This window comes from Rhincodon typus, chromosome 3, assembly GCF_021869965.1.
Source record: "Rhincodon typus isolate 14 chromosome 3, sRhiTyp1.1, whole genome shotgun sequence".
NCBI lineage: Eukaryota > Metazoa > Chordata > Chondrichthyes > Orectolobiformes > Rhincodontidae > Rhincodon > Rhincodon typus.
Window position 1 is genome coordinate 9,343,494 of NC_063334.1, and position 12,358 is coordinate 9,355,851.

The window sequence follows — 12,358 nt, forward strand, 5'->3', positions numbered from 1 at the left end:
GCTGCTTGGCCTGCTGTGTTCATCCAGCCCTGCACCTTGTTGTCTCAATTTGTAGACAATGTGGCATTGTATAAATTCCTACTTTGGAAATAAAACCAATCTGACTCCAAGTTGATACACAGCCAGATTGTAAACAAGGCCTCACACTTAAAATGCATTGTCTGTTCTTGGATGTCACCTCTGGTACACTGAGGGAACTGATAAAACCTTCAGTTATCACGGGGCAGTGACTTGAAAGAAATTCTGGGATTTGCATATTAATCAATTGAAACCTGAATCTCCTTTCTAACTAATTAAAGATTTAACAACCATCTTAGGTTTGTTCAATACATTCACATCAGTTCTATGACCCTTCGATCTTTTGTTTATAAATTCCGTGTCCGATGCCAACTCTCTCACTAACACCTGAAGGAGGAGTGAGGCTCCGAAAGCTTGTGTTTTCAAATAAACCCATTGCACTATAATCTGGCGTCATGTGATTTTTGACCCTGTTCACTCCAGTCCAACACCGGCACCTCCACATGATGGCATTCATTTATGTAATCAACCATAAGCATTTGTACAAGGTGAATCCATGCTGGAACAACTTTACAGCTGTAACATAAATCAGTTAGAAAAGTGGGAAACATAGCCAGAATAAAAGTTGATGTCAACAGAGGACACGCTGAGGTTCTGTAATATACTGGCTAGGTTGTATTTAATGTATTGTGAAGAATTTTACTTAATCTTGGGCCAATTTTCACCCAACCTGGTTATTGCAAAACTGACAGCATCATTGGTTTTATACCTCATCTGATTTTACTCCTTGAAGTCAACAGAATGCAAAAATATTGATACTGTAAGCATAATTAAGCTCTGTAATAATCCAGAGGGCAAGATAAACAAGCCAAAGACATTCAGGAATATTCAACGTGTCGATAATGCTCGACTGGGCACATTTAATTTCTAGCAGGCTCAGCAATGATTGGGGCCTAATTTTAATTTTAATGCTGACTTCAGTAAAAACTGTCAGAGCCGATGCAGAAGTCCCAGAAGGTCGGTAGCATACTTCACTTTGTGGGGTGAAAAGAAGCCAGAATCCTACAGAGAAAATCTGAGCCTCTGCCGCACTAGATTCCCTCTCCTTTTCACTTGTGTAACCCTCCCAAATCTCCCCTGGATTTATCTGAGTGCTGCTGGGTAGTAATCTGGTTCTTTAGAATGTTTACACCCACTTTTGCCAGACAATTGGCTGGCAACATCTTACTCAGACCAGGCCAAAAACTTCATGCCCAGACAGTGAGGCCAACATCTCTCCTGTTATTTTTGCCTAGGAATTAAAATCTCCATTATTCACTTTAACTAACTCATCAAATCATATTTGTGAATAAATCATCTAAAATACAGAGCTTACAATTCTGGCTTCAATGAATTGAAGCTGATGGAAATTCCAAAAGTACGCTAGCTTGAAATCCAAGAAGTCCAGTCACTCAATAAATTAACAGAAGTAGAAAGCTCCAAACCACATGAGATTGGGTGGTACAACTGCTAAGAACTGGCCTTTATTTTCTAGGTTCATATGCAGATCGACTGAAAGTTTGTGTGCACGCTGTCTGGAGGGATTCCACATGTAAGGAGTTTGAGACTGCTTAAACTCTTTGCTTGGCATGGATCCATGGCACAAACATGACTAATTAACACTAATTGGCAATCTCACTACAAGAGGCCACAGGAAATAGAAATGTCACACTAACATAGTAAGGAGTGCTAAGTTTGAAGCTGACGTATACTGTTGAAACAACACTGAGAATCACCACTCTGCAACTAACACTCGACCTGGTTAGACTCAATGTTGACAACAAAGCGATGATTTTATGAATGTCTGGTCTTAGTGAGGAACCTTGTTCAACTGTAACTGTTTTTGAAAAAAACAGTGCAACATTAACAAGGCTGGTATGAAAATTCAGTGCAGACAGGATAGGAGGGGCTTTTTGAACCTTGTGTGGAAACTTGAGGCGGTAAAATTATAACACTATGTCTACAGATTATTGCAGTTTAGTGTGTAGAAAAATAAATAAAGATGCAAAGAAACTAAAAAACTAAATGTAATTAATTTAGACTCAGACATGGTACAGTAAGTTGTGTATCTGAACTGCAGTTTGTGGGAACTTGTATTCATTTGGACAGTCTGAATGTCCACATCTGTGGTTAACGTCTCCAACTTGTATCACTCTGGAGCGACTGAGCTGGATGAAGTGTTGTAGATATTCTGACACAAAGGAGAGTGGGAGTAGTTTCTGGATAGTTTCTCTGGATTTTGGTTGAACCTCGTAGAAAAGCATAGGTTTAGAACAGGTTTGATCTGAATAATGGTTTACAGAATGAGTGGAATTCAGGTTTCATCTTGCATTTTCTTGTAGGTGAGAAACGAAAGGACCATCATGTACCTGACCTTGGGTGGCTCAGTGGTTAGCACTGCTGCCTGATAGCACCAGGGACCAGGGATCTATTCCAGCCTTGGGTAATAGTCTGTGTGGAGTTTGCACATTCTCAGTGTGTCTGCAGGGGTTTCCTCCCACAGTCCAAAGATTAGGTGGATTGGCCACACTAAATTGCCCCATAGTGTCTAGGGATGTGCAGGCTAGGTGGATTAGCCATGGGAAACGGGGCGTTACAGGAATTGTGTCTGGGTGGAATGGTTTTTGCAGGGTCAGTGAGAACTCAAAGGGCCAAATGGCCTCTTTCTGCATGTAGGAATTCTATGAGCTGCTCACTAGCAGTTTCCCTTCACTATTCTTAATTCTCTTTCCACATTGTGGCCAAGCACTGTGCCATCAATGAAAAGAGATTGGTAGTGCTCAAAATGAGCAGATCCCTAGAGGTGGATAGCAGTTATCTCATGATATTCAAAATACTCAAAGTTGTAAAATGCTACTAATAAGAGTGTGAATCAATAGGTGTTATGCAGTTTGGAATATTATACAATAAGTTTGGACTCTTGTATGATATAAAAGAAAGGGAACGCATTATTTAGGCAGCTGTCTAACACCAATATTTAGGAAAATAATGAGCTGGATCAGCGGGTGCAGTGTCTGGTTCACCAGACAGGGGTAAATCATGTTGTAGATTGAAAATGTCCTGACAATGAATCACTTGGAACATCAGTTCCTCAAAAAAAGTCCAAGTGAAAATCAGATACTAACATTTGATGGTTCCTCATTAAATGCTGTCATTGAAGGTCAAATTGTGGAGTTCAAGATAAGATCTTGGTCACTGTAAAGAACTGGCCAATAGAGATTTGTTGGCAGAATAATGCCCATGCAGAGTGTGGAGGAGCATTACTTTGAGAAATACAACATATTCCCATGCAGTGGATGCCTATTGGACCAGCCCAGGCAGTAAAATCTGTAATATTTTCTATGCACACTTTCATCCTGCCACAATCTGGCATAAGGAATTTTATCAATTATTTTAAACGTGTCAGATTAATAGCTAAATGCGGTATAACCAAGCTCAAACATCTAAACCACCCATAAATCACCCACTAGAGAATGATTACTACTTTAAAAATTCTATACCATTTTCAGGTTTAGCAACTTAGTGGTAGAGTTCTTTTTTCTTTATGCTGTGTCAACAATTGTGGCTTTCATACTTCTGTGGAATGTTCCCATCATTGCTGAAAAAGGAGTCATACTGTTGAAACTTATCATTTTACAAGAACATCAAGTTTCAAAGGGGACAACAATTTGTACAGCATGATTGGTTGGTAATTAGCTCCTGATTGATCAATGCGTTGACATGGAGAATGCTCAAGGGGACAAATGAATAAAGGAATAATCATGTTGCAACAGCATAGTCGCAGCAGGAACTAGTTAGGTTAACCTGTTACTAAAAGTTTACTATTCTATCTTTCTTTAGAAAATGGAAATCAAATAGAAAGAGATGCAATCTATCAGATAGTCAAACATTTGCAACTTTGATATATCTCAGAAAAAAAAACATGGAAACAGACATTAAACACAGAGAATAAAGTCCTTACCTTTTCTCTTTCACATTCTGTTCCATCAAGTGGTGGGTCTAGTTTGGTTTTGCATTCCTGCTCACCATCTACTTTACACCATAGCCCGGTACATATGACATGCTACAACAAAGGACAAAAATGGAACAGTGACTTCTCCTAAAAGAAAAAGGTGTGTTTTGCATTTTCTGAAAAAGAAAACAGCTTAGATTTTGTGATGGGAATAACACTGAATGAGTAAGCCAGACAGCAATGCATGGATGCCAGACATTGGAGTTAAAGGCAGGGATGCTGCATTCTGCATTGCCCTCCTATTTCATTACACTGACTGGAACTTTCACACTAAATTACATGAAGGACATAAAGTTGTGGTAATTATTCATTAGAATTAGAATTAGGTACAGATTCTTATGGACAAAATCATAGGCACAAATTAGAAAGATAAAGAAATAAAAGGTCGGAATAACAGTCCTTCCAACCCAGTCCACACCAGGCCCTCGCCTCCAGGCTGCACCAGGCCTCATCTCGAGGTTCTTGATGCCGGGAGTGCTGAGAGGTCACTCTGGATTCACTCGAGGCTGGAAGTCAGTGTTGAGGCTGGGCGTCAGCACTGAGGCCGGAGCCTGCAATGACTTCACTTGAGGCTCAGGGCGGTAGGTAAGAAGACAGAAGGTAAAAAAAAACACGAACAGAGAGAAAAAATAGAAAAGAAACAGATGGAGCAGACGAGGTCCAGCTGAGGAGTCCTACTCCGCCAACCTCTTGGAGACATTAAATAAACCTGAAAATGTTGGGACTGGTATTATCAGGTGTATACAAATTTTGAAGCATCAAAAGTCAAAATAACCGCCAAACAACCTCGCCGGCATGGAAATTTAATTTGACAACTTCAGAGTCTCATTTATTAAGAACGCAGTTTTGAGGAGTAAACAATAATCTGCTCTAGGTACCATGACAATTCCAAGTCGTCACAAATGCTTTGCAAGAAAGTTAGATAAACTGGTTTACTTTGTGAAACATATGCCCTCACATTAATATGTACGGATTGATCCTGTTGGGAATTTACATTTTGCAACATGCACCAGTCAAGCTCATGAAGTTGGTACTTAATAATCCATACAACCACTCCATTACCTTGTCAAACAATTCTGTCCCTCTACCAAAGTGGAGATTACAATTCTCAGCTTTTTTAAAATAGTCTCACTAAGTTAAATTTGGCAAATTAACAAAATATGGCAAATTCTGGGTCAATTTCATAATATGTCCACTGAGAAAAGGATTGAGATTCTTCAGATTAGTTTCACCTTCCAGCATTCAGAAATCACAGGGCTTTCCTTTAAAAACGCGACTTCCTGCCAACACTGAATGGCGCTCAATGAAAGGGCCAGTTCTTAATGCCAAGACCAAATTGTGTGAGTACTTTTCACTATAATATCAACTAGGATGTTAATATTGCGTATGCATGTCAAATTATAGACCCAGACTTAAAGATTGGGCTCTTCACCAGAAATTTTAACTGCCCATAGCACACTACCATTACCAGCGACAATGACAAGAGTACATAACCATCATATACATTTATAAAGGATCTGGAATGTCAAGATTTCTGAATTACATTGTGTAATATTTAAACATTCCTCAGTTTCAGAATCCCAAATCAATTTTTCATTTCGTTCTTCAGATCATGGTGAGTTTCCATTTCATTGTTCACATCAAAAGCTCAAAAATTACATTGTCGCATGAGCACCACAATCCTCCATACCTACATCTCTAAACCTTTAGAAAAGCGAAAAACAATGTTAGAATTTCAAGTACTCTTTCAGAAAATAGATTAGAAAACTGGCAAATGCTTAACACTTTTATAAGATATTCATTTGTCTACAGTTTTAATGCGAATGCGTTAAATGGAGTTAACATCTCTGTTAAAACAGTAGACAGAGGGATGTCATACCGTCAGAAACCTCTACACTATCTTGAAAAAAATCTGTTGATCTTCAAAAACATCATGTGCTGGATATAGGCCAGCTCATGTTAGACCTCACACAAATATCAAAAGCATAGAAGAAAATGATGAGTTCTCTTCTGTGAACAGAAAGTACTTATTTTTATTATTTCTGACCTTGATAACCCAGGTTTGACTGCATTTGCCTGTTGGACAGCAGAAAAATTGTGTGCTATCACCTCATTTACTTAACTATGTCTCCCTGCTTGCTGTCTGCTCCAGATCTGGTTCCTCTTTGCACTTTAGCACAGAGCTGAGCAGCAGCAATGTGCAGCCAGCATTTTGTACTTAAAGGCACTCTGTCCCTCGAAAAGGTAAACTGCACTGATTTACAGCAGAATACTACTGCTGCAATTCTGATGAAGGAAAAGGGAACTTCACGTCAGAGAGTATGCTATAAGTTCACAGATGTAGAGTGAGTGCCTTAGTGCAGCAGGTAGACAGGATGCATGACATCAAAATTCCAACAATTATGGTATGATTCAGGAAAAGGAGATCTTCAAAGTGCAACCTAAGAACAGATTAATAGTGGGTGACCAGGGTCTGCATCTAGTCCCAAAGAACTAGCAGCAATGCCACTAGATGCTGAATAGCCTCATGTAGGTCTTCAATGTCAGTAAGTGCATCTTCCACCACGGCTCCCTCAGCACCTCATACTGTTCAGTATACTGCCCTCCTCTTTATCAGCAATCAGCACTCCATGGCTTGATACTTATGCTTTACATTCAAATAACACCTCAGGCTGACAGAGGCTGCTAGCCTTACAACGCTGTTTGCTGTTTTTACATTCTCCAGCTATTCAGCTATGGTAGGCACCTTACTCAAAGACACTGACTGAATTCTTTCCTCTCTTTTGGAGGACAAAGTGGCACATGATAGAAAGGAGCAAAGCAGAAACAGAGGACAAGCATCTCCTGAAGCCTGTAGAGAAAAGGTCTCTCTGCATCATGGCCAGCTGCAACAGACCAGCTGATATTTCCTAAACTGACAATGTTGAAGATTATGGTATGTCCCTGCCTTTGACCCTTTTCTGATCCTACACCCTGACATAATGAGCAAACTACAGCAGACATGACCATGCATCTCCTGCTTTCCACCACCTCCCCCCACCCCGTCAACTAACGTTCCCCCTCTTATTCTGATTTCAGAAGACTCAGAGATTGCCACCTTCCCAACAGAGCAGGCCCTCGAGAAGCATAGGGAGCATCAGCATAGCATTCAACAAGAGACCCCACTATTTAATGTCACAGCCACCAGCTCCCCCTCCTGCTCCATAACTTATCATGCTGCAGACTCAGAAACAAAGCTTTTCAGACCACCTGAGTGGGACAGCTGTCACACATTTCCATTCTCATCTACCTACTCCAAGCCAGACAATCACTCACAATGGCTCTGTTCCTGTTCCTGCACAGTTACTCCTGGTATCTCCATGGATCTATCTTGTTCCCATCTCCCATTAACATACTGCCCCTTGGTAACATGGTTTGAAAATATGGTGCTAGTTTTCATAAATACGCTGGCCATGCCCATCACCAAACTCTCTCACCTTCACCATGCCCCTATGTAGTCAAGTCAGCCCTACAACTGTCTGAGATATCCATACTCTTCTCATTCTGGCTTCATTATAATGGGTCCACCATTGTTGGTCATGCTTTTAGTTGCCTTGGTCCCAACCTCTGGAATTTTACTCATGCACCTCCCATCCTTTCTGCTCAAGTTTCTTCCTTTGAGACGTTCCTCAAAACAATCTCTCTGACCAAATCTTTGGTCATCTGACCTAACATCTCCTCATGGGGCTCACTGTCATGCTCTTTTTTTAATTTTTAAAAGATTCCAAATAAACACAAATTGTTGACTTTTGTCACATATTTTGTGACCAAAGTTACAGTAACTTCTAACATAAGGAGATTCTGGGCCAATCTCACTCTTCAATACAGATGCAATGAATTGGACAGGTAGAGAATCTGCCCTATCAAATCACCTTGCAGATGTTGATACCAAGCTCATCATGTCCTTGCACGTGGGCATCTCTGCATACCTTGGCTGGTGTTATAGTGGGAATTACAGTGGGAATAAGACTGGACATTCACGTTCATAATTTACCCTATTAAAAAGTTGAACCTTAGAAAAATAGACAAACTAAAAATATAACTTAGCACGTAGCATTTTTGCGAAAATCTCAAAAGTTGTAATTTTTTTAATGTTTGCTTTTGGCACAGGTGCTACATCAAGCCTGCAAGAAATTTTTAGTACATTCAAGTCACAGTTGAACAATCAGAAACAAAAGCCTATCGTCTGATCATATGATGAAACAAATGAGGAAATATCAGTCAATTCCACTTAAACTGGTGAGTTTATATTTACTAAAACCTGGATTTACTTCAGTCATATGAAAGAACTCACTGCATTTGTAAAATTAGCTCAGTATCTTAATCTTTATATACCAGTGGAATGATTACTTCAATCTGCAGTACCAGGAATTTGCACAATACGATTTCAACAGAATACACACAACTGAACAACTTCATTGAAGCCAAACACTTAATGGTTTGGTTGAACTCAAAAGAGATTAGCAAAATTTTAAAGCTACTTGAATTTGGAAAGCGTGTGACCTGATGCAGCAGACCAAATATAATTGTCTTGCAATCTGGTGAAGACAATCCTTTGAGATAGAAGGACTAATTACCTGCCAACAGTAGAAGCTAAAAACGGTTAGCTTTGAATGGTTATTCAATTAAGAGAAATTTTAAAATTAAAATATACCAGGGACAATATTTTGTGGCTTTGGATAAAATTTGCTCCCATAATTTCAACTCTGAACCACAAAGAAAACAATTTGGATTGGCGCAAATTAACAAAGTAAAGACAAATAAGAATTTTTGATTTCTTAGGACTTATTTCCTTTCATAATATAGAAATTAAATATCTTCAAATGAGGACATAAAGGTTTACCTAGCATCCTAAATGATAAAATGCTTAACCTTTTGTTTTTGATCTCAATTTTTACCACAGAACATACTTGCTTAGAGAATGGTGTTTTTCTCAGTTAATGAATTCCCAAGCACTTTTTGGGTGCAGAGTTCAAATACTAATTCAAGATTCCAATATTTTATCAAAGTTATCCAGTCAATAATTGAACCCAGAGAGATCTGTGGTCTGTGTTGAATTAGTTGCTGTCAACCAGGTTGGCATTAAGGTCATTCCAGTTGGTTTCAGTGCCTTTCAATTCAAGTGTGAAGAAAATAATCAGATTTTCAGTATATTCAGGCAACCCTGCAGCAAGTTAATGTTTTGATTTTGGGTCAAATTAGGAAGAAATACATAAATGTGATTATCCTTTCATAGAAAATCACAGAATCCCTACAGTGTGGAAACAGGCCCTTCAGCCCAACAAGTCCACACTGTCCCTCAAATCATCCCACCCAGACCCATCCCCCTATAACCCACCTAATCTACACATCCCTGGACACTACGGGCAATTTAGCATGGCTAATCCAACTAACCGGCACATCTTTGGACTGTGGGAGGAAACCGGAGCACCTGGAGGAAACCCATGCAGACACGGGGAGAATGTGCAAACTCCACACAGCCAGCCACCCGAAAGTGGGATCAAACCCGGGTCCCTGGTGCTGCGAGGCAGCAGTGCTAACCACTGAGCCACCATGCCGCCCACTTTCATTGAAGGTTTGTGAATACTCACTTTCAAAGACTACAAATAAATTGTGGCAACTTGAACAACTTGAGTCGGCCCAGCATTGCTAACAAAGAAAAAATATATTCCGAAGAACAGGAGAGTAAATTGGAGAAAGGAATGATAAAAGGAAGGTCACTGATAAAGTAGCTGAAGACACCACCCTGAGGAACTTCTACACTGAGAGCTTGGGGCTGAAATCATTGACCTCCAACAATCACAGCCATCTTCCTTTGTGCTAGGTAAGGTTCCAGCCAACATGTAGATTTCCCCTGAATCTGACTCCAGATTTGGTTGGACTCCTTGATGTCATGTTGAGCTAAGTGCTGCTTTGATGTCAAGGGCAGTCACTGTACCTGCACCTTTGGAATGCAGCTTTGGAGCGCCAAAGATAATAAAGCATCTGCCAGTCTCACTAGCTTGATTGAGTTTTTTGAAGAAGTAACAAAGAGGATTGATGAAGGCAGAGCAGTGGATCTGATCTATATGGACTTCAGTAAGGTGTTTGACAAGGTTCTGCACGGTAGATTGGTTAGCAAGGTTAGATCACATGGAATACAGGGAGAACTAGCCATTTGGATACAAAATTGGCTCAAAGGTAAGAGATAGAGGTTGATGGTGGTGAGCTGCTTTTCAAACTGGAGGCCTGTGACCAGTGGTGTGCCACAAGGATCGGTGATGGGTCCACCGTTTTTCCTCATTTATAAATGATTTGGATGTGAACGTAGGAGGTATGGTTAGTCAATTTGCAGATGACATCAAAATTGGTCGTATAGTGGACAGTGAAGAAGGTCACCTCAGAGTCAACCGGACCTTGATCAGATGGGCCAATGGGCCAAGGAGTGGCAGATGGAGTTTAATTTAGATAAATGTGGGGTGCTGCACTTTGGAAAGGCAAATCAGGGCAGGACTTATACACTTAATGGTAATGTCCTGCGGAGTGTTGCTGAACAAACAGACCTTGGAGTGCAGTTTCATAGTTTCTTGAAAGTAGCGTCACAGGTAGATAGGATAGACAAGAAGGCGTTTGGTACACTTGCCTTTATTGATCAAAGCATTGAGTATAGGAGTTGGAATGTCATATTGCAGCTGTACAGGACATTGGTTAGGCCAATTTTGGAATACTGCGTACAATTCTGGTCTCCCTGCTATAGGAAGAATGTTGTGCAAGTTGAAAGTGTTCAGAAAAAATTTACGAGGATGTTGCCAGGGTTGGAGGGTTTGAGCTATAGGGAGAGGCTGAATAAGCTGGGGCTATTTTCCCTGGAGCGTCGCAGGCTGAGGGGTAACCATATAGAGGTTTATAAAATCACGAGGGGCATGGATAGGGTAAATAGAAGGTCTTTTTCCCAGAATGGGAGAGCCAAAAACTGGAGGACACAGGTTTAAGGTGAGAGGGGAAAGGTTTAAAAGGGGCCTGAGGGGCGATTTTTTCATGTAGAGGGGGCTGTGTGTATGGAATGAGCTGCCAGAGGAAGTGGTGGGGGCTGGTACAACTACAATATTTAAAAGGCATCTGGATGGGTACATGAATAGGAAAGGTTAGAGGGATATGGGCCAAATGCTGGCGAATAGCTCTAGATTTATCTAAGATACTGGGCTGGCATGGACGAGTTGGACCAAAGGGACTGTCTCCGTGTTGTACGGCTCTGTTGCTCTATGTTGTGTGACATAAAGAGAAAAAAGCAATGCTAGGCATTTCAATGTATTTGATAACACAGGATTTGCACTGTATGATTGATTTCCCAACTATTATCACCACAATGAGATGTCTAATAAGTCAGCATATTGATGGACAACTTTAGTTTTTTACATAATGGAAATCCCAGATTTGTTACCGTGCAGAAGGAGGCCATTCAGCCCATCAAGCCTCCAATAGTTCTATTATCCAGTGCTAATCCCCTGCTTTTTCTCCATATTCCTGCATATTATGTCTATCCAAAAAAAATCATCCACTGTCGACCTGAATGCCCCAACTGAACCTGTTTCCATCACATTTCCAGCCAGTCCATTCTACACTGTAACTACTTGCTGTGCAAAAACGGTATTTTCTTACATCACCCTTGGTTTGCTTGCACATCATTATAAATCTGTGCCCTCTAGTTATATTACGAACAGGAACAGCTTCTCCCTAACTACTGTATCCTGCCCTCTCAGGATTTTGAAATCCTCTCTCCGCTCTCCTCTGAGCATCTGCTCTCCAAGGACAACAGTTCCAACTTCTTCAATCTATCCTCACTGAAAGTTCTCATTCTTGGAACCATTCCTGTAAATCACTTCAAAACTCTCTCTAAGGTCAGAAATCACACAACACCAGGTCATAGTCCACCAGGTCTCTTTCCCCCTCACACACAACACACAGGCACACACACATACAAACACACACACATGTGAATCTATGGGGTGAATTTGCATTTGCAGTTACATTTTGTTTTGTTCAAAAACTCACATTTTATAGACAATCTATCAATATGGCATTTTATAAATTTGTACTTTAGAAATAAAACCAGTCTGACTCCAAATCAAAACACAAATAGATTCTAAACAAGGTGCATTATCTGACCTAAAATGTCACCTCTTCTTTACACTGATAAAACTTCTGTTTCTCTCAGGACCGGGACTTGAAAGGAATTCAGGGATATGCATATACATATTAATCAATTAAAAC

General features: G+C 40.3%; 1 protein-coding gene across 1 annotated transcript in view; it reads right to left on the reverse strand.

Annotated features, from left to right (window-relative positions):
* The window catches only part of LOC109920043 (A disintegrin and metalloproteinase with thrombospondin motifs 19-like), a 412,216-nt gene that overhangs the window by 209,173 nt on the left and 190,685 nt on the right, over nt 1–12,358 (reverse strand). The window contains exon 11 of the mRNA XM_048619810.1: nt 4,019–4,120. Coding sequence (XP_048475767.1) covers nt 4,019–4,120 — 102 coding nt within the window. The remainder of the gene's footprint in view (nt 1–4,018; nt 4,121–12,358) is intronic.